General features: G+C 53.8%; 11 protein-coding genes across 11 annotated transcripts; 7 read left to right on the forward strand and 4 right to left on the reverse strand.

The window, feature by feature from the left end:
* Nucleotides 1-2,524: 2,524 nt before the first annotated feature.
* SETTUDRAFT_21371 (uncharacterized protein) lies at nt 2,525-3,883 on the forward strand (the record flags this gene model as incomplete). Its single annotated transcript, XM_008029816.1, has 3 exons — nt 2,525-2,538; nt 2,590-2,936; nt 3,429-3,883. 3 exons carry the CDS (start codon nt 2,525-2,527, stop codon nt 3,881-3,883), a joined length of 816 nt encoding a protein of 271 aa, XP_008028007.1.
* Nucleotides 3,884-3,988: 105 nt separating this feature from the next.
* Nucleotides 3,989-4,306, forward strand: SETTUDRAFT_21372 (uncharacterized protein; the record flags this gene model as incomplete). Its single annotated transcript, XM_008029817.1, has 1 exon — nt 3,989-4,306. One exon carries the CDS (start codon nt 3,989-3,991, stop codon nt 4,304-4,306), a length of 318 nt encoding a protein of 105 aa, XP_008028008.1.
* Nucleotides 4,307-4,335: 29 nt separating this feature from the next.
* On the forward strand, nt 4,336-4,770 carry SETTUDRAFT_33043 (uncharacterized protein; the record flags this gene model as incomplete). The annotated part of the gene is made up of 1 exon (XM_008029908.1): nt 4,336-4,770. One exon carries the CDS (start codon nt 4,336-4,338, stop codon nt 4,768-4,770), a length of 435 nt encoding a protein of 144 aa, XP_008028099.1.
* A 1,060-nt stretch (nt 4,771-5,830) lies between these two features.
* Nucleotides 5,831-6,763, forward strand: SETTUDRAFT_93755 (uncharacterized protein; the record flags this gene model as incomplete). Its single annotated transcript, XM_008030263.1, has 1 exon — nt 5,831-6,763. One exon carries the CDS (start codon nt 5,831-5,833, stop codon nt 6,761-6,763), a length of 933 nt encoding a protein of 310 aa, XP_008028454.1.
* Nucleotides 6,764-6,825: 62 nt separating this feature from the next.
* Nucleotides 6,826-8,581, reverse strand: SETTUDRAFT_138815 (uncharacterized protein; the record flags this gene model as incomplete). The annotated part of the gene is made up of 2 exons (XM_008030264.1): nt 6,826-7,048; nt 7,107-8,581. 2 exons carry the CDS (start codon nt 8,579-8,581, stop codon nt 6,865-6,867), a joined length of 1,659 nt encoding a protein of 552 aa, XP_008028455.1. The 3' UTR covers nt 6,826-6,864.
* Nucleotides 8,582-9,177: 596 nt separating this feature from the next.
* On the reverse strand, nt 9,178-11,032 carry SETTUDRAFT_172587 (uncharacterized protein; the record flags this gene model as incomplete). The annotated part of the gene is made up of 2 exons (XM_008030265.1): nt 9,178-10,554; nt 10,616-11,032. 2 exons carry the CDS (start codon nt 11,030-11,032, stop codon nt 9,379-9,381), a joined length of 1,593 nt encoding a protein of 530 aa, XP_008028456.1. The 3' UTR covers nt 9,178-9,378.
* A 387-nt stretch (nt 11,033-11,419) lies between these two features.
* Nucleotides 11,420-11,981, forward strand: SETTUDRAFT_92125 (uncharacterized protein; the record flags this gene model as incomplete). The annotated part of the gene is made up of 2 exons (XM_008030266.1): nt 11,420-11,583; nt 11,633-11,981. 2 exons carry the CDS (start codon nt 11,420-11,422, stop codon nt 11,979-11,981), a joined length of 513 nt encoding a protein of 170 aa, XP_008028457.1.
* Nucleotides 11,982-12,189: 208 nt separating this feature from the next.
* Nucleotides 12,190-13,328, reverse strand: SETTUDRAFT_138823 (uncharacterized protein; the record flags this gene model as incomplete). The annotated part of the gene is made up of 1 exon (XM_008030267.1): nt 12,190-13,328. The coding sequence occupies one exon, from the start codon at nt 13,326-13,328 to the stop codon at nt 12,255-12,257; it is 1,074 nt and encodes a 357-aa protein (XP_008028458.1). The 3' UTR covers nt 12,190-12,254.
* Nucleotides 13,329-13,526: 198 nt separating this feature from the next.
* SETTUDRAFT_164347 (uncharacterized protein) lies at nt 13,527-15,271 on the forward strand. Its single transcript, XM_008030268.1, has 2 exons — nt 13,527-13,632; nt 13,680-15,271. The coding sequence occupies exons 1-2, from the start codon at nt 13,555-13,557 to the stop codon at nt 15,216-15,218; spliced, it is 1,617 nt and encodes a 538-aa protein (XP_008028459.1). The 5' UTR covers nt 13,527-13,554; the 3' UTR covers nt 15,219-15,271.
* A 248-nt stretch (nt 15,272-15,519) lies between these two features.
* SETTUDRAFT_138831 (uncharacterized protein) lies at nt 15,520-17,150 on the reverse strand. Its single transcript, XM_008030269.1, has one exon. The coding sequence runs from the start codon at nt 17,043-17,045 to the stop codon at nt 15,549-15,551; it is 1,497 nt and encodes a 498-aa protein (XP_008028460.1). The 5' UTR covers nt 17,046-17,150; the 3' UTR covers nt 15,520-15,548.
* A 275-nt stretch (nt 17,151-17,425) lies between these two features.
* Nucleotides 17,426-18,641, forward strand: SETTUDRAFT_164349 (uncharacterized protein). Its single transcript, XM_008030270.1, has 2 exons — nt 17,426-17,554; nt 17,605-18,641. The coding sequence occupies exons 1-2, from the start codon at nt 17,431-17,433 to the stop codon at nt 18,504-18,506; spliced, it is 1,026 nt and encodes a 341-aa protein (XP_008028461.1). The 5' UTR covers nt 17,426-17,430; the 3' UTR covers nt 18,507-18,641.
* The last annotated feature ends 1,703 nt before the right edge of the window (nt 18,642-20,344 follow it).

Below are 20,344 nucleotides of genomic sequence, written 5' to 3' on the forward strand. Positions count from 1 at the left end.
AATGGTATGGTGTGGGATGGATTATGTGACTATCTTCGGGCCAAGCGGTCATTGGAATGATTAGCATGTATATAGCAATTCAATTGTATTAGATCTGGAAAGAATGTGGTTTGTTGTCAAGTCTCTTTCGAGAGCATATCTGCCTAGTGATTGCGAGTTGAAGTTTGTTCCCTGACCTTGTACCATAATATCCCCTCACTGACATAACATACCGGCTGTATCGATATATGCGCTGTGAGGTCTAGTAACACATAGTGTTACAGTTTGTCAAGAAAAATACATATATAGAAGCTGAGTGGATGTTTGAATAAACTATGATCTTGCAGGTAGCGAGAGACTAGTATCTTAAGCCAGTGACATCATCCGACGTTGTCTATATAATCAAACTTTGCTTATCGTTATCTTCAACTTCTTGACTAGCTCTAATATAGTTATCAAAGAATCAATGCCGTAGTCATCTTCATCAAGCCAAAGCAAGTCTGAATGAGTAGCTGGGAGGCTTGACGCCTCATCACTCAAGCGCAGCATACTCGCTTCCTCATTCATCTTTGAAACCTATAAATCATTTAAGCTGTTTTCCTTGTCTGTTGAAGAGAACTCATCGTCATGGCAGGTAGCCCGCGACGTTTTGAGTCTGATTTCCATTGTCAGCACTACTACGTCAGCTCCCTATTGCCGCTTCGGAGCCGGGAATTGTTTTCTTCTCAGCCCTTTGATTAATAAACACACTCATGACTCGGGAAGCTTGAGGATGCGCAAGGATGAAGAGCTTTTAGTATCCTCCAAGAAAATACACCAGTCTAGCAATCCCCTCTTCGCTCTCGTGATCGTTTTCAGAGCCAAGCATGGGCTTTACGAGTCCCCCATTGCCGATTCAGTGTAAGATTGCGAAGAATACCAAATCTGACACTAACTCGTCGCGTATTTCGGCGAATCTTGTCACATCCCCACACATATTGCCCTGGTGGTGTTATGGCCTTACCTGACGGGGTATGGCGCGTTGGCGGAGGACATGGACATACTTAGTCTAGCGACCGGAGATCCGGATCACGATCGTGATGTACACCAGAGTAATCAAACAATGTCTCACTGTATTTGGGCTAGTACTTTTCGATTTTCTTTTGTGGAGGTGGTATGACACTTGTCTCCACTACCTATTACTGTCCTTCTAGCCTGTGCATTATGCCGCAACAGGTTGTGGTTTTCGTCCGGACAGTTAGTGTTAACATGTACTCTGACCAAGCGCGCTTACAACCCTAGACAGATTCCTCTTCTCCATAGTATAATAGTCGTAAAAAGAGCTTTCAATAAGGTCTCTTGCTTGGATAAACTTCTTGTCTCTTCCATACAAGTGTACAAGTTTGACTTGCACATCTAGAGAAGATAATAAGTGATCTTGCTTAGCAGATTATAATCCCTCAATGTCAGCTTCTTACAGTGCGACCGCGTTGCCTAGGTCATCATCGCCGTCCAATATGGCCGAAACTTATCCGAGGTCAAAAGTAGCTCTGACTTTTGCGAGTTACGACACCCTGAAACTATTATTGAGAGTAGCGTGCCCTATAACGAAAAGACTTAAAGCTAGCATCTCTTGGCTTGTTTGAGGTATATGTTGTCCAACAGATAACGCCGAGCAATGGATATGGGTACTTCATTCTGTGTTTCACTCATTTGTGAAACGACAAAAGGTAGGAGCTTGCCAAATTTATAGAGGCATTATTAGGAAGAGATATAGACCTCGATTTGGGTCAAAGTAAATGTATTGTCCAGGATTTAAGCGGAATCGATAATGCTTTGGCTGTCTGGGTTCTTTGTTTCATTAAGCTCACCTATGTTCAAATGCACGCATCTCCAGCAAGCAGAAATTTGTCTTGAGTCAAGTACGGCTGACCAAGCTCCTGGCTTGTTTTGAGAGTTTGGCTGTGATACGAACCAAAGGTTTCGCACTAGTCATCAATAGCGGCCGACCTGAGCCTTACAGCTCCTGCACAATCACAAATGAAGACTTCGCTACTGTTCTCCTTTTCGTCATGAAGATAACCATTGCAGTCATTTTTCCAGAAAAGGCTTATAGAGCATTCGAATTTTCAGTTATTTGATGAGACGGGACACTCGGAGAAGAGTCTGTCAGAGGCGCACGTGACAGATAAATCACGTGATAACCCGATACAAACGCACGCTTTCAGTTCTTGGTTGTCGATCGCACAACAACACTCAGTAGAGATTTTTCAATCCAATTCATCGATTTTATCACAATAGCTAGCAGATATGGCGATCTGTTTTACTCTTAGGTAAGATGCGAGGCAGTGATGCTGAACACGCACCGGCATAATACGCCACCATGCACATCGCGATACCAACCTCTATACTCGCATAGATAAGGTAGGCTTCTAAAGAGGCGTTGTAAGGCGACCAGCCCAGCCTTGTGAGCCGAATCATCTTAATAGCGGGGGTTTTTGGACTGTAAAATCTTCGTTCTTCTCGATTTCCACCCCGCATAGCTTGTACACCGATAACTACAGCCATGCCAGTCACACAGTATGTTCAAAGGTGGGGTGGGATTGAATTCGGGGCTGATCCCGTCTCTAGACAGCGCGACGCATCATGGAATTCTATGCAACTCGAACAAACCCCCTCTCATCCCAAACACTCTAGCCACGAGTCGACCAAGGACCTTTTGGAGGCGACGGACGCCGATAACAATCGATATCTGCTCCATAGCGCAGAACGCAAACCGTTCTTCCTACATCCAAGCATGTGGATGTGGGAAGTGGTCTCGATCGTATTTTCAGTGCTTATTTTTATCGCCATCGTCACCGTGTTGGTCATATACAATGGGAAACCCAGTCCAGTCATTGGGGCCGTGACACTGAACGCTGCTATCGCGTTCGCTGCGACTTTCTTCAGGATGTCTCTGATGGTACCTGTGACTAGTTGTATGTGCCAGTTGACCTGGGTCTCGCTACAGAAAGGCTACAAACCGCTACGAGATATCGTCAAATTTGACACGGCCAATAGAGGACCACTTGGAAGCTTGCAACTGCTACTAGAGTTGAGACACTTGCAAGATACTACCAATCCCTCACGTGTCCATATGCTCCTCTCAAGAGTCCCTGTACTTGTTCTCTTCCTGTCGGATCGGCATAAAGTCTGGCTGAAACTTTGAACAGTAATCCTAAGGAGCTCATTGCTGCCATCCTCGTCATAATTAGCATCGTCATAGGTTCATTCTTTCAACAAAGCGTCAATTTTTACAATACAAATCTTCCATATCTTTCCGCATATGCCAAGTCATTGGTAGCTTTCGCATCAGCAGCCTCGACGTATTCAGGAAGCGTTGGGTACGTTGGAGGTAATTATGCAGATTATGGTAGGTTACTCTTGTACATCCCTTTGTTGTCAATGAGAATAAACACTAATTCAGACAGGCAGAGATGTATCCTTCAAACTGCGGTCTACATTTTACAGTGGGCTATACTCGTCTGGTATGACTAGTCTTCCTTACCCGCCATACTCATGTACGACTGGCAACTGCACTTGGGATCCCTTCCCAAACCTTGGCGTGACCGTACAGTGTTGCGACAACTCAGCAGACTACTCTCTCAATTATTCAGAGGCGGTATCAGACATATGGCCTGAGCATCCGTTTCGACCTTGTACCATAGCAAACATCCATACTGGAGTCTCGGCATTGCCCACGGAGTACCCGCCTCCGCCGCTCGAACTGGCATCACCAACCCTGGTATTCTCCAGCGATACCTCGTATCAGCGGTGGTCACCTGATGAGCATTTCGGATCAAACTACACCCTCGCTAATGGATTCCCCGAGGAATGGCGCCACAACTGGACATCCATCCATGCCGGCTTTGCGAAATTCAAATGAAAACTAGCCCGCAACCTGCTAGTTTTTCCAGCCGAGCAAGCGAGGGCATCAATAGTCTCGTCAGAGAGCACGATAGAAGCAGGTTACTGCCTCTTCTACATCAACATGCAAACGCTGAGTGTCCGTGTCCAAAACGGCGTCTACGAAGAACACATTCTCAACGCGAGTACCATCCTGCAGCCCTATGGGGATCTCACGCCAGCAAAAGAATGGAATCTAACCTACGAATTCCATCCTGACTGCCAGAATGCAGCGCTACCGTCCCACTGCGACCCAAAACCAATCAATATCACCATTCCCCGACAGCACTACGACAATGTCCTCGGGTCGCTTAGATTCATCTTGCCGTCTGCCAACGCGACAACCGCCCGACAGGCCGGTCTATGGGGTGCCGGCAGAACGAACCCAGGTGGCGCAATATAACAGACACGATGCATACAATCGCACACTACATGAGTGTTGCGCTTCGTGCCAACGATACTTTGCTGGCGCAACAAGACGATGTGAATAACGCCACGCGTCTTCCGGTCGACTATGTTGCGCCGTCGCACCGTGTAAGCGGGACTGTCTATGTGCAAACTACGCTACTACGCGTTTGCTGGAAATTTCTGCTGTTTCCGGCTGTGCTCGTACTGCTTGCCGCTGTTTTGCTGTTCGAAACCATTCGAACAAGTCGACCGGACGCTGTTGGAGTATGGAAGGTCAACGCGCTGGCTATTCTGCTGAACACGCAGTGGAGCCCGGCACCCGGCATGATGGGAGCCAGGACGGGTAAAGAGCTGGATGATGTGGCGGAGGCACTCGAGGCAAGAGTTGTGCAGGGTGAAGGTCTCATGGGGGCAAGGCGATCAGTCGCCATACGGAAGAGGGAGGTATCTGTGGAGTAGGATGAGATTGTGTGTTGTGGTTTATGATTCTATGTGCAATGGCTGGTCTAACGAGTTTTATCGGCGTGTGGGTATGCACAGCAATAAGAACTAGGGGTATAGTGTGCAGATGTCCTCCTGCCACATGATTTAAATATAAACATGTTTAGTCGCGCTAAGTCGATGCGGTAACAAATCACCATAACGAAGTGCAAACACAGATATAAAAAAAACATGCCTCAATAATGAACACAACACATTGCACTAGTGTCTCATCTGACAATGTCCAGTCGAGCAGTGAATGCAATACTCAAAGCTGTAATCAACGGGATAAGTCCGTCCAGATGAATATATAACAGCACGCGAAATCTACCCTGTCAATATTCAGGCCGATCACTGGCTTTAGATCAGCGACTGAAAGCATACTTGCTAGTTCTCAGTGCATAACAGGGCCGTCATGAAGAGTCAGCCTAGTATAGCAGCAAAGTGTAACCACACAGTAGCGCTAGAAAACACCCGCAAATAGCTCTACATCAATATCCACACTTTCCAATCCAATGACACAATCTCATCTTTCATCTGCCCACGCCATTTCTCCAGCGAGAAAAAAAAACGCCTCCCCATGTTCTGGCTTTCAAACTGACGTATCACAGGCATTCTTATCGAGCACTCCCCACCACATCTCTGGCGCGTGATAAGCCACTTCCACAGCACTGGAAAACCTCCGTGAATGGTTCTACACCAACATTCAGGATTTCTAATCCAAATACACAATTTTATCTACCCACGTTACTTTTCTAGCGAAAAAAACCCCCCTTCCCATGTCTTAGCTTTCAAACTGACGTATCACGCGCATTCTTATCGGGCACTCCCCACCGCATCTCTGGCGCGTGATAAGCCACTTCCACAGCACGTTTTTAGCACATGGCGTACCTCCGCACCAAGTTCTGGTCCTACAGACACGCAAGCAGCATGATATAAAAAAGGCGAGGAAAAAAGAAGTATAAAGATGACGTGGTCACCATCAAAACGCATTGATACATTTCCACGCACGCACACCCAGCCGGCACAGAAAAATAAAATGGAATCTACTTCACCCACCATGCCTATTACACTGGACAAAAGATTCCACCACTCCACTCCAACACACAGCTTCTCAATCGCATGGACAGCGCTGGGCTCAGCATCCAACACGCCTTTGATTTTCATCCACGGCACGCCGTGGTCCTCACACGTATGGCTCCCATTTGCACGTGCGCTCTCCCGCAAATACCGCGTGTACCTCTGCGACAACCCTGGGTTCGGGCAGTCGCCGGCCGAAAAACTCGAGTCGGGGACGACGGGGTTCAAGCCGGAGAGTGAGACGGAGCGTCTGGATGGCGATCTCGCGCGCCAAAGCGAGGCGTTTGCCGCGCTGTTCAAGCACTGGGGTGCGACGGAGGACTGGACGACACGGCCACACGTTGTTGCGCATGACCATGGGGGCCTGATGAGTCTGCGCGCGCATCTAGTGCATGAGTGCCGGTATGCCAGTCTGTGTTTAATCGACGTTGTGGCGATTGGTCCGTTTGGGCACGCGTTGTTCCAGAGCGTGGCTGAGAATGCGGGTGCGTTTGAGAAGATGCCTGATGTGGTATTTGAGGACATGTTGGAATCGTATATTCGGCATGCGGCGTACACGGCGCTTGACTCGCGGACCGTGGAAATGCTCAAGGCGCCGTGGATGCGGGAAGGCGGGAAGGCAGGGTTTGTCCGCCAGCTTTGTCAGGCTGCCCATCGCAGTACGGGGGAGGTCGAGGGGCGGTATGCGGATGTCGGGAGGGAGATGCATATTAAGATTATATGGGGGAAGCAAGATAGCTGGATTCCCGTGAGTGATGCGCACAGGCTGGGTGCAGCGTTAGGGGCAAAAGAGGTCGTAGAGGTAGATGGTGCAGGGCATCTCATCATGTATGATCAGCCTGGCCAGCTAGGGGTTGAGCTAGCAGTGTGGTTGACTGCTATGGGCGACTAGAGACAGAGAGCAAAAGAATCCACAATGAGGTGCTTGCATTACACGGACGTAGCGGAGCAAAAAGAAAAAGAGACCTATGTACATGCTCTTTGTGTCGCTCATCAGCCATCTGCAGGTGTCCATGGACTCTTGCGACGCCGTACTTCAATTTTTGCTGGAAGCGGAATCAGGTGTCGGATGACCCATATTTTCTTCGGCTTCTCACTCAATGGCTTGAAGTCGTAATTCAGTAGCATATAGGACAATATCATCTTGAGCTCATGCGAGACGAAGAAGCGGCCAGGACTGCGGAATGTTAGCCTTCTCTCGCAAGCAGCCATGTTCTAGCCTCCTGCAAACTTACCAGGCATGTCTGCCATGACCAAAAGCCAGATGTTGGATACTGGTGGTCACCATACCACCCTGCTTCAGCTTTAGTGAATTTACCTTTGCTTTCTCCTCTGGAGTCATGGCCTCGTAGGCCTCCCTTGGTCTCGAGTAGCGAAATGGGTCGTACTCGCCAGGTTTGTCGTAAATTTCCGTGTCGCTAGCCATTGACATCCAGGGACATGAGATAATGGTTCCTTGTTTGATATGAGTTCCGTCTGGGAGGACTATGCCCTCTTTTGCCACGACCTTGCGATGGTTAAATGTCAGGGCAATGGGTGACAAGCGCTGTGATTCTCGAATGGCCGAGTCAAGGCGGTACATGCGGGTGAGTCCCGCTCTGGTGCAGCCGCCTTCTTCTTGCGTGATGCGATATACTTCTTCGCGCAGTTGACGAACAACGTCTGGTCCAGCATTCAGTATTTCGACTATGGCCTCATAGCCAGTGAGCGAAGTGGTGTGGATGCTTGCAAAGTTGAGTGGCAATATGCGCTTGGCAATGCGTTCTGGCTGCATCTCATCGTGTCGGCCCTCGGCCTGTGCGGTGCGATAGATCCAAGTGAAGAAGTCCTTGGGCTCTGTCCAGTCCTTATAGTCTGGGTCGCCGGCGTCTTTTTTGGTGATGTCTGAGATGCGCTGCTTGATTACGGGTAAGGTGAAACGAGATGACAACCAGTAGTGATATTTGCCCGGCAGGCTGATCAGGGTGCCAACAATGGGGTGCAGTGCCTTGGGGACGATAAGCATGAAGGCTTGCCCGCGGACGACGTCGGTGGTAAAGCCCGTGACGGCATCGAGGTACTTGCGTTTGTGGCACAGAGCTGGGCCGACCAGCATGCGGTTGGTGATGCCGGGAATCATCTCCATGAACGAGTCCATGACGTTGATGGTTTTCCATTGCTCGGTGTCGGTTCCGTAGATGTTGGTGACGGCACTGGGGACTTCCTGTGCAATTTCTGGGAGGATGAAATTCAGGTTGCGCAGGAGGTTTCGGTGGACGACGTGTTCGTGGTAGGGGTCCTTGAGGATGATGGGCTTGACGAAGCAGTAGCTGCCCTGCAGGATGTCGTAGTGGGCAGCACTGACGCTGAGGACATTGTCTGGCTGGTCGAACATCCACTGCATGATGCTGCGCGGCACGACAACCTCGGGGTACATGCCGAGGGTGGGGGGCAGGACGAAGGCGTCGCCGCGGCGGCTGTACTTGTCGTAGCCGGCCAGCATCCATCCTTTGCTCTGGCTGACGGCCAGGTAGTTGCGCAGGGCTGCGATCCATCCCTTGCCGTAGCCCATCCATGGTATGCTGATGGGGATGGCGGGCGCGGTGAGCAGGCTGTAGGCGGTGGCGGCGATCCAGTAGGTGAGGATGGCGAGGGCGATGTGGGGGAGGGTGGCGTAGGTGTGGGCATAGCCAGAGCCAGAGCCGTGGCTCTCCACTTGTTCCCCGGCCATGATGGATTGGGATCAGCGGGCGGGCATCTGTTCACGCAGCAACGAGGCACAGCCGGCATCCTTTATTGCATCTCGAGGCACTGGCACTGCGAGCCCCGCTGGCGGCCGCGTCTCTCCCCTGCCGGCGGGCCTTTGGTGCTGACATGTATGAGACACGACCAGCTCCCACGGCGCCTTTGCACGGGCCACGACGCCCATGGCCAGCCGTCATGGTGCATTCTCGGCCACCAGGCCATGCTCTGTCGTCGCCAATCCGCCACGCCGCCAGCCAAATTTCTCGCGACTAGCTGCCACCGCCGCCGCCGACCGCGTCGCTGTGCTGACATGGTGTGCATGCCCCATCTCAGCTTACCCCAAAGGAACGCAGCCTTCCCGGCAGATCCCCCGGATGCTTGACGTTCCGATCAGCACGCCCGCAAATAAGCATCATACATTCCACCGCCCGTGTTTCGTTGGCTGACGGCGCTGTCATGGCTATCTGGCCAGGGGAAGCCCCATACCGTGTACCAGGGCACATCACGCATCCGGGCCATGCCACCACCACCACCACTACCAAAGTCCATGCCTCCCTTGCTTCCACCGACCATCCGTCGTTAAAAAATGCATTTCTTTCACAACGCCAGCCACGACTCGTCTATCTACCATGCATATGTGCATACGCCTATCATCATGACAACAGCGGCAAAAACAGACATCACCAATATAATTGGGGCGCTCAGAGAACAAGGCGACAAAGACCAAAAAAAACAGAGAGTGACTCCAGGTCACCGCTAGCAAAGAGCCAGAGCCGTCATGTCCTAGAATTCACCGCCACCCCCACCCAAAGCAGCAGCTCCCCAAATGCCCACCAATCCCCACACACCCACTCTCCACCCTCTCCACAGCCCGTGCACACCCTGGCCCTTTCTTGTGCGCGGCGGTCTTGAGAAGCCCATGGCCTTTGCACTGGCTGCTTTGGCTGGATTGGGGCTCGTCACCGTGATGCCTTCTTCGCGCACAATGAACCACAGAGTGCCCAGCACACCCCTGAACTGCCCGGGCTCGACAATCGTCTTGAACCCGCCGTCGTTGCTTGCCCGTTCCGGCCTGTCCAGACCATATGCGGGGCTCTTGGACCGACTGACTGGCGCCTGGTACTCTGCTGCCGCACGCTGGCTTTCGTACTCTTGCAGCACCGCTACTTGCCCGCGGCGGAGCACTGTTTCCAGCGGAAGGCGGATGAAGAGCTCGGCTGTCGACGAGAGAAAGGTGCTGAAGGAATAGGTAGCCGGCGTAAGGACGGGGTCGATGCTCAGTGTCGACCGGAGGAAGAGGGGCGTCGACGATGACACGAGCGTGGGCACGCACGCGTGCACAATGGTTGCTGGCAGAAGAGTAGGAGAGATGGAGAGAGAGGGTAGCAGGGAGAGACATGGGTAGATGGATCGTGGTGACGACGAGATTGGCGTGATGATCAGCCGGGTGCGCACCAGGTCGAGGGGCGCAAGTAGGATGGCCGCAATGGCCGTTGCAGATACTGCGACACCGAGAGACGTCAGCGGACTCGGGCTTTCTAGCACATCCAGGCCCCCAATGCCACTCCCTGCGGCGCCTACGAGCCCGGGATCTGGTATGTTCAGGAGGGCCGAGATGAGACTCCTAAACCAGCCCTCGGTCGTCTTGAGCAAGAAGTTGTAGATGAAGGTGCAGTTGGTGCCCTTCCACACTCCCCACGCGGCCTCTTTCTGCCATAGCTGCCCTATTACTTCGAGCAAAGAGTCGGACCGCTTCAGTTCTAGCTGGAGTACCGACGAGGGTGGGGGTTGGGTGGGTGTCCGTGACGGAGACCGGCTGTCGAGCCGTCGTTGGCGTCTGCGGGGCGATCTGGATGGCGAGAAGGAGGGCGAGTAGGGCGAGGTTGCGTCTACCCGTGGTGCAGTCGTTGTAAAGTATCCTGGTGAGTCTTCGTCCGACTCATCCTCTGAAGGCGGGAACTGCCCCATCATTAGCCCGTATTCACATGTCAAGCCCGCCCGCCTGTGGCCGGGTACCTACATCCTCAAACTTTCCGCTGGCAAAGCTGCCCGGGCGGCTCTTGTGGCCCCATTCGCCGTTGTCCTTCAGTGCCGAGAGCTGTCCCTTTGCCTCGTGGATCTGCAGTATTGTCTTTGCAACCTCGAATGGCTGGGCCAGCAGCACACTGGTGTAGTTCCACAGGGCATGGTCCAGCAGCTTCTTGGCATGCCCGGCTATTGTGGGCGACGTCTCGGGAAAGTATGCGTCATAGTCGAGATCGGAGAGAATGTCGCGTGCCTGGCTGCCCAGGCTGGCTTTGCTGGTGTTGGTGGGTGGCTTGAAAGCGGGCGGCAGTGACGAGACTGTCTGCGTCTGCGGCACGTCTGGCGGCGGGCCGATGGACGGCGGAATGTAGTAGGGCCTGAGGGGGTTGGGGGCATCGCGCGAGGTCGCCATGGTCGCGGTGGCCGGCGGGGAGGAATTGTGTCCGGGGTGAGATGTTTCTTGCTTTGTTTTCTGACTCTGGTGGTGGTGGATGCATGCGCTTCTCCGATCGACAAGGATGTCGCCGGGCCCGTGCGGCCAGCATTTCCTGACGTCTCACACAGCAATCGGGCTATTGGCGGGTTTGCGTCCAAGTCCCACTCCCACTACGCCCAAGCAAACATCCAGCTCCAGCTCTCCTCTGCCCTCACCACTCCTCGACATCTTGCGCAGCAGCGACCACAGACACGGCAAATGGCGGCGAACACGGCTGGCTCCATGATGCGGGGCGCGAGGGCAGCAGGCGCGAGAAGCGCGTGGGCGACTCCACCACGACTATCGAGCCATTGGGCCACGGCAATGTGGCAGAGACGCATGCACTCGCAGAATATGGCCTCTCCTGTCCTACGGCAATCCACAATCGTCGCTGCGACAAGTCCTTCGTGGCTGCGGAACCGCCGACAATTCTCCGCCAGTCCAGCACCCCGCCATGGCCATCTTGACCCCCCTCGACCCGGCGAAGAGTGCGTTATCACCGCCCTGGCCACGAGAGACAGCCGCTGACAAGACCAGGCGCAAAGTCACGTTCATAGACAAAGATGGCCATTCGTCCACTTTCCAGGTCGCAGACGGTGACAATCTGCTCGACATTGCCCAAGCCAACGACATAGAAATGGAGGGCGCCTGCGGAGGCTCATGCGCCTGCTCGACATGTCACGTCATCGTGCAAGACGAGGCCTACTACGACAAGATGGAGGAGCCCGACGACGACGAGAACGACATGCTGGACCTGGCATTTGGCCTCACCGAGACAAGTCGGCTGGGCTGCCAGGTCAAGATGAGCAAGGAGCTTGATGGCTTGGTAGTCCGCTTGCCGAGCATGACGCGGAACCTGCAGGCTAGCGATTTTGAGAACAAGTAACAGGGTTTGTATCATATCTAGATGGATCTACCGACCTATGTAGGTGGCAGCCAGGGCGCCATGACATGACACTGTACCGAGTCTTGCGCGGTAATGCCGGACAGCATTTGTCGAGGGCTCACATATATGCAGCATTCGAGGCCGACACATGTACTATATAAACACTCCGCTTGCATATGGACTGGCGTTGAGTACGACCAAAAAACACATGTATAGTATATGGTATCATGAACATAGTATCCTGCTCTTTGCACACAGTGTCCCCGTCTCCTTTTATGCCTCGACACTCGCCTCCTTGGTTTGCCCTCCCGTAATCATATCGAGGAACCCCTGCTTGCTCATCTCCTTGACCTTCTCCTCCCTCTTGTCCATGCCGACGACATTGCCCGCCTTGGCTTCTCTCTCGGCCTGCTCACCCTTGACCTGAGCGGCCCGCACAGCGTTGAACAGCTTGATGACACCCTTCTGTGCTGTCCGGCGCAGCTCCTTCTCCTTTGTCGATGTAGCTGCCGTGCTCACATTCGGGTCGTTCAGCCCAAGCACGTCCCTGATGCGGCCCTTGTCTTGCGCAGCCTTGCGCTCTGCAACGAGCTGTCGGCGCACCTTCTCGGTAAGCTTTGAATCGGCGAGCTCGCGGTTCGCCGTCGCAGCATCCTTTGAGCGCGACAAGATGGGCTCGGTGCGCTTCGATGTCGACAGCTTTGAGCCCAGGATTCTGGAAATCGAGTTGGCAAAGGCCTCGGGGTCGTTGCGCTTGCGTACTTTGCGCGCGGCTGCCGTCGAGGTTTCGGAAACAGAAGACGCGTCCGAGGCGTCGGATTCCGAGTCGGCGATGGAAAACTCGTCGCCTTCAGGCTCAGAGGCGTCCGAGGCATCGTCTTCTTCAGCGTCGCTGGGCAATGGCGCTTCGTGGTCGACGGGCGCCGTCTTCTTCAGCGCAGACTTGACAGGGCCCTTTGCCGGTATGCTGGCCTTGAACTTGGGCTGCGGTTTCTTCGATGGCGCTGCATCACCGTCTTCGTCGTCGTCGTCGTCGCTGGCTGAAGACTCCTCCGCCGCGGCCGCCTGCTGCGCTGCCTTTTTCGCCTCGAACTTGGCTTGTTTCCTCAGCTGCTGCTTGGAGAGCTCGGGCTTTCCAGGGAGAGTCGCATTGGCGCCCGAGGGCTGGAAGGGCTCTTCTGGCTCCTCGCTGCTCCCGCGTGCTGGGGCATCGCGCGCGGCGCCTTCTTCTTCGTCGGACGAGCTGTGGTAGTGCTTCTGCTTCTTGATCTTTCTCTTTTCCTTCTTGGGCCCCTTTCCCCGCAAATGCTCCTCGGTCCGTCTTCGCTTGAGCGATGTGTTCACCATTGTGGCTGTGTGGTTGTTGAGATGTGTGCGTGGCTGCAGGCACTTTGCCGTCGCAAGAAAAAAGTCCCAGACGATCGGCGTTAGGGAAGCCAAGGGCCGACGGCAGGGCAAAGCGCGCCCCGCCATGCCTAACTGCATTCCCCACAGAACACGGCGAGAACATCACCACCCACCACCCACGCCTTCAACCTCCTAACCCCCGCATAGCCCCCCTACAACCGCCGCCATGGTGCTTCAAGATCTCGGGCGGCGCATCAATGCCGCCGTCACAGACCTCACGAGGTCGCCCAACCTCGACGAGAAGGTGTGCGTCCTTGGACAGCAGCAAGAACAGGTGGCTAACATGCAAAGGCCTTCGACTCCATGGTCAAGGAGATCTCCAACGCCCTCGTCGAGGCCGATGTCAACGTCAAACTCGTCATGAACTTGCGGCAATCCATCAAGCGCGCCGTCGACTTCAAGCACCTTGCGCCCGGCGTCAACAAGAAGCGCCTCATCCAAAAGGCCGTCTTCGATGAGCTCGTCAAAATGGTCGACCCGCATGCCGAGCCCTTCAAGCCGCGCAAGGGCAAAGCCAACGTCATCATGTTTGTCGGTCTTCAGGGTGCAGGAAAGACGACGACGTGTACCAAGCTGGCGAGATGGTACCAAGCACGAGGGTTCAAGGCGTGCTTGGTCTGCGCGGATACTTTCCGTGCTGGTGCTTTTGATCAGCTCAAGCAGAACGCCACAAAAGCCAAGATTCCATACTATGGTAGTCATACACAGACAGATCCTGTAGTAGTGGCAGCCGAGGGTGTGGAGAAGTTCAAGAAAGAGCGCTTTGAAATCATCATCGTGGATACCTCCGGACGACACAGGCAAGAGCAGGATCTCTTCGACGAGATGGTCCAGATTCAGACTGCTGTGAAGCCAGACCAGACAATCATGGTGCTCGACGGAACTATTGGTCAGGCTGCCGAATCTCAAGCTCGCGCTTTCAAGGAGGCCGCTGATTTCGGAGCCATTGTTATTACCAAGACCGACGGTGCCGCAGCGGGTGGTGGTGCAATCTCTGCAGTCGCAGCAACACATACCCCGATTGTCTTCCTCGGAAATGGAGAGCACATGTTGGACCTTGAGCGCTTTGCGCCACAGGCTTTCGTCTCAAAACTGCTCGGAATGGGTGATGTACAGGGTCTTGTCGAGCACGTGCAGTCACTCAAACTCGACCAAAAGGACACAATGAAGCACATCACACAGGGCATCTTCACAATCAAGGACCTCCGCGACCAGCTATCCAACATCATGAAGATGGGTCCCCTTTCCAAGATGGCTGGTATGATTCCTGGACTGAGCAGCATGATGGGCGGCATGGATGATGAAGAGGGCGGTGCCAAACTCAAACGAATGATTTATATTTGCGACAGCATGACGGAAAAAGAGTTGGAGTCTGATGGCAAGATGTTTGTTGACCAGCCTGAGCGCATGACACGTATTGCACGTGGTTCGGGCACCTCTGTCCGCGAGGTTGAGGAGCTACTCACACAGCACCGCATGATGGCCGGCATGGCGAAGAAGATGAAGGGCGGCATGGCCAACATGCAGAAAGCACAGGGAGCCATGGGCGGTGGCAACAAGCAACAACAACTTGCGGCCATGCAGAAGCGCATGCAGAGCATGGGTGGCGCAGGCGGCATGGGCGGTGCCGGTGGAATGCCGGATCTTGGTGCCATGATGAAAATGCTTGGTGGTGGACGAGGAGGTGGTGGTGGCATGCCTGATTTGTCTGCGCTGGGCGGCATGGGTGGTATGGACATGGGAGCTATGATGAAGATGATGGGAGGAATGGGCGGCATGCCTGGTATGGGGGGAGGCGGCGGCGGTGGCCAAGGCAAGGGAAGGAGGTAGTGTCATGTACCAGATGGTATGGATTTGTCAATTCGGATGCATAGCCACGGCGTTGGGGGTCTGCTGTCACCATTTAGGGCATGTCTTGATAGATGGTTGTGTATACAGCACACGGTTGTATTGTGCAGTCATGCGATACCTATTCTTGGTACAGGGATATGGGAATGGGTATATGTAAGCGCACGAAATCAATGTCTGTCTTCACTCTGCCATTACATGCAGGTGCGGTTACGCTTGAGAAGCCTGAGCAGACCTGACTCGATAGGGCGTTCTTGAATCATGACATGCACGATCTCTAAAATCTACGTCTATTTCATAACGTTCTATGGTCTATCCGCACCTGTCTTGCTCTATCTCTTCTCGTCTTCTACTTTGTTCAAAATCAAACCCCAACTCAGCCAAGCTCCTAACCTGCGTCCTCGCCTCGCCCAGCGCCCCAAACGCCTGTCTAATCTTGGGAAAGTTCTCTCTGCACCAGAAGTGCCACTCGCCCCAAACGGGCGGCGTCTTGCCCTTTCCCTCGTTTTCCAGCCCGTCTCGCACTGGCGCCGATAACGCCCACTGACTCATCATGTTGATGTAATTCCCGTCCTTGGGGAACGGCATCAAGTGGAAGTTGCGTCCTGCGCCCATTTCCTCTTCCACGGCTTGTTCCCAGGCGCGCATTTCCGACAGAGCAGGGAGGCTCAGACGGCCTGAATACACGCGGGCCACGACAGCCGCCTGGGCTTCCGCGAGGGGAAACGGAATGACGCGCTGATTGAGGGCGAGAAAGCTAAGGGACGGGCGGTGCGCGTAGAAAACGTGTTGGAACGTGTGGTTTACGCGTTCGCCCGTCGTCACCAGCTTGGGCTCTACGGACTCCAGAAACGGCAGGCTGTACAGGTACCCTGTTGCAAAAACCACGGCGTCAATGTCGTGGGCTTCGGTGCCGTCGGCGAAGCGCACGCCGCGGGTTAGAGGCAGGAATCGGGCTATCTGCGGGACGGGGAGCCGCTTGGTGTCCTGGCTTGCGGCGCCGTGGGTCGCGCTGAACATGGACTGCGAGCGTGTGGACCACAGTAGCGGCGTTTGGCAGTGGTTTGCGATTTGCGCGCTGACGTCGGCGCCAGACGCAGAGTTGCCTACGACGACGACTTTTTTGTTCGCAAAGTCCTCGGGTCGCCGGTAGTATTTGGAGTGGCTGATGCGGCCGGGGTGTTGCGTGTGCCATTGTTCAATGTCCGGTATGTGTGGAATGTGGGGGACGATGAAGTGCCCGTTTGCGACAATGACTGCATCGTAGACCTCCGATGTGTGTTTGTTGGTCAACAGGTTTTCCGTCTCGACGGTCCACGGGCTGCTGGGGTTGCTGGGGTCGGTGGGGACGACATTGGCGACTTGAGTGCAGTAGCGTACCAGATCCTGGACGTCTGCAGAGTAGTCTTGGATGTACTGGAGCACGGTTTCGTGGGTAGGGAAGAGCTGGCTATCGGGTGGCCAGTCGAGATCCTGGAAGCCCATCAATCCACGGGGGATGTTTGTTTCGAGTTTTTCGTACACGGGCGATAGGAACGAGGGCGTCTTGGACGCGTCAACGGCGCCATTGGTTCTGGTCTTCCACTCGGGCCTCTGGACGTCTTTGTTCGGGTCGGTTTGGGGCACGTCAAAGAGGGTTTCGTTCCTTTGGTCGCCAGTGTAGGTCCAGATGCCGCCAGGCCGACTTCTTTGTTCGAATAACACAATCTTGTCGAATGCCCTCTCGGCTCTCAAGTACTTGGCTGCTATTGCGCCCGCGGGCCCGGCGCCCACTACGGCGACTGTTTTTGCGCGTATTAAATCTGACATGCTATTAATATGGCAGTCTGACGATATCCCGTTTTCGTAACGGACGGCGAAGAAGCGCGCGAAGAGCCCAGCGGGCAATGGCCAGTTCGACGAGCCAACCGCTGGCGATGCCCCGCGTATCGCAGCAGTCGGGCAGAAAATCATGAGCACTGAGTGGAAAGAATCACATGGTGACGTGACAGACGCGTGGCCCAAGACGGCAAGGCGCGGTGCTGGCCGGGATGACCAGCACGTCAACTAGCCGCATCGTCCAACCAGCGGCATCCAGGCCGGCGTCGCGCCCAGCATCAACCTTTCTCCATGGACGTGTCAGACTGAATACCCCTCACATTGCCGCCAGCGGCCGGTGTCTCAGCCTGCAACTTTGTTCGCCCTTAAGCCGAGTATGCTCCGCACTCTGCGTCTCGCACGGCTCTCGTCGCTATCACCACCAGCAACAGCTCGACCATTTCGCCGCCTCACCACGTCAGCAACCGCCATGGCACCGCTACGAATCGGCTTTGTGCCAGGTAAGCTGGCGGCCTGCCCGTGCCAGACTCCGTGCTGATTGCTTCGCCAGAGCACTTCTGTACCCCGCTTGAATTCGCCAAGAAGCACTACAACCTCGATGCAAAGCTGATTCCCTTTCCATCTGGCACTGGCCATATGGTGACAGCTCTGCAGTCCGACGAGATTGATATAGGCGTTGGCCTGACCGAGGGCTGGATTGCCGCGCTGGGCAAGGGACAAGCCGCGAAACAGGACGCCGGTTTTAGAATCGTCGGCACCTACGTTGAAACGCCGCTCTGCTGGGCCATATCCACGGGCGCGCGCAGACAGGAGCTGCAGGGCGTGCAAGACCTCAAGGGCAAGAAAGTGGGTGTCTCGCGGATTGGCAGCGGCAGCTATGTCATGAGCTTCGTGCTGGCAGACCAGCAGGGCTGGCTGAATCCGTCTTCCGGCAGCCCTCCGTTTCCCGTCGAGGTACTCAACACATTCTCCAACCTCCGCGACGGTGTCAATGACAGCACAGCCGACTTTTTCATGTGGGAGCACTTCACCTCGAAGCGCTACTACGACAAGGGCGAGATCAAGCGCATTGGCGAAATCTACACGCCCTGGTCGTCATGGAAAATTGTCGCGGCGAACCATCTCCTGACGCCAAAGAACTGGAGCTCGGCCCCAAATGCCACCAAGCCCCCTCTCTCGCCTGAACTCGAGGACGTGCTAGACAAGATTAACAAGGGCGTCAAACATTTCGAAAACAACGTGGAGGAGTCTATCCAGTTCATCACGTCCAAGCTGGACTACTCGGAAGAAGACGCCAGGGAATGGCTCAAGACGGTAGGCTTCTCCCAGGAGGTCAAGGGCGTAGACAAGGCAGTGGTAGACAAGACGGTTGGTATTCTGCAGAAAGCCGGCGTGCTTGGTGATGAGGTCGATCAGTCAGACATGATCGGGCTTGAGCGGAAGGTAAACTAAGCATCCGCCGCTAATCCTCTTGGAGAAACTATTCTATTGGTGCGGTCAGCAAGTCCCGTCTTCTGCATTCCGTGTCACGTTGGCTGCAGCACCATGCTCGCAATACTCTACATAAGTGGTAAAGACTTGTTGTTGGCGAACACGACTTGCTTGTGGTCCATCAGTATGTGCATGCGTGACTACATACCACAACGCGCCTCAGAGTAAGCCCTAATCGTTGTGCAAGTCATCAACTGCCATGTGTGACATGTAGTCCCCTGTCCCCTTTGCAAATAAAGTTGCTTACTCAAGCCTGGACGTTTCTGCCGAGTACGTGTCGGGTTCGGATAGCAGCACTATTGTTGCAGGGCTAGGAGGGGTACGATGATGTGTCGGATACCGCGCCACTGGTTCTGTTGATCTTCCCAGCTGGCTTCGTAACGTTCAGGGATGGGGTTTATTGTTCAAAGGTGAAAGAAGTATCTTGTAGCGCTGGTCCAGCTGGAGGAAGTCGCTGTGAAGGCAAACAACAGACATGAAAGAAGATAGAAATGAAAGCCACAGTTATTGTAGATGTAACTGCCAAGCTCCAGAGGATCATTCATTCAGAATACTTCACTGTGCATATAGAGCTCTTGGCATCGGCGCCACAGCTATATTCACGTGTACACTGTATCTATATTCTATGAGGAATCTGATGCTGACGCTGCGTACTGCACAACGTCGTAGAATATAGGATAGAGCAGTGAATTTCTATACTCAGCACGGTATTTCCAACAAGTAAGCAGTGCTTTGACGCAGTGAATAGCAACGACACTTTATCTAAAGTGAAGATCAGTATGATTTCCTCTATAGCGTATCCGTATAGAAATTAAACAGCTAGCCGGCTTGGGGATAGACTGGTCACAGACTGGGGATTGAACAGGAGATCGACGTGCTAGCCTTACGGTTTATCCATAAAAGGGGCTGCGCAAGACCATCTCGCACCATTATGTGTTGACAATGGTCCGATTCCTTCCGCTGTAAGCCGGAAACGATATCCTAGCCTTACATATATCTTCTTGTGTGTTTGAGTGTTCCAATGCATTCAAGGCTCACGTATGCCTTGAACCCGTGTTTGACACTGGTACCATGTCGTCCCTAGGTTCGAACAAGTAGCTATAGTACATGCCGCCCTGTGGGGCCTTGTCGGCTGTTGCTCGGGCAAATGGCGGTGGTTCCCCCACTGGCTCTCATGAGGCTATAGCCACGAACACGGGCTGGGTAATGGCGCTGGTGAACAAAGCCAATAGCCTACTTGTACCAACATGGTACTTCAACCAAGGTCGATGACTAAGGCTGGAGATAGAGACCATGCCCAGCCACTAGAGCGGTGAATACAACATGCGGTGAATGAAAGATGCGGTCTGAGGTGTACAGTATTGGGCGTACGCCGTAAAGGTTGAACACCTGCTAGGTCACCCTGGCTAGCCTACAGGATCAACCGACCACGAGACACACCAACTTCGAGTTTTCTGGAAACCGCTAGGAAAGCACGCTATCTAGGAGAACCGACCACGAGGAATCGACTAACAGCACTTTTAACACCTGCAGCTAAGGCGCTAGCGCGCAGTAGGGAGAAGAAGGAGGCCTTCCTTCGTTTTCTCACGCCTGTGAGAATTTTCTCACAGAGCTTGGGCTCTAATGCCAAGACTAGAGGGGCCAATAGGAACGCAGGAGCTTATTGAAGCTCAAATTCAGCAAGAAACACAGACATATCAAAACAATAAAAATAACAAAAAAAGACTAGCCTCAAAGGACCTTAGAGGCACAAGCAAACGACTAATGGATAATAATCCAGAAATCGAGATGGCTGAGGA

The sequence above is a fragment of the Exserohilum turcica genome (genome assembly GCF_000359705.1).
Source record: "Exserohilum turcica Et28A unplaced genomic scaffold SETTUscaffold_4, whole genome shotgun sequence".
NCBI classification, from domain to species: Eukaryota; Fungi; Ascomycota; class Dothideomycetes; order Pleosporales; family Pleosporaceae; genus Exserohilum; species Exserohilum turcicum.

What these genes read in the sequence shown, in the direction of transcription:
- SETTUDRAFT_164347 (XM_008030268.1), top strand. Translation starts at nt 13,555, where the DNA reads ATGGTGCTTCAAGATCTCGGGCGGCGCATCAATGCCGCCGTCACAGAC. An exon ending in CGCCCAACCTCGACGAGAAG is followed by an intron (nt 13,633 to 13,679) that starts GTGTGCGTCCTT and finishes TAACATGCAAAG; the next exon opens with GCCTTCGACTCCATGGTCAA.
- SETTUDRAFT_138831 (XM_008030269.1), bottom strand. Translation starts at nt 17,045, where the DNA reads ATGTCAGATTTAATACGCGCAAAAACAGTCGCCGTAGTGGGCGCCGGG.
- SETTUDRAFT_164349 (XM_008030270.1), top strand. Translation starts at nt 17,431, where the DNA reads ATGCTCCGCACTCTGCGTCTCGCACGGCTCTCGTCGCTATCACCACCA. An exon ending in ACGAATCGGCTTTGTGCCAG is followed by an intron (nt 17,555 to 17,604) that starts GTAAGCTGGCGG and finishes TTGCTTCGCCAG; the next exon opens with AGCACTTCTGTACCCCGCTT.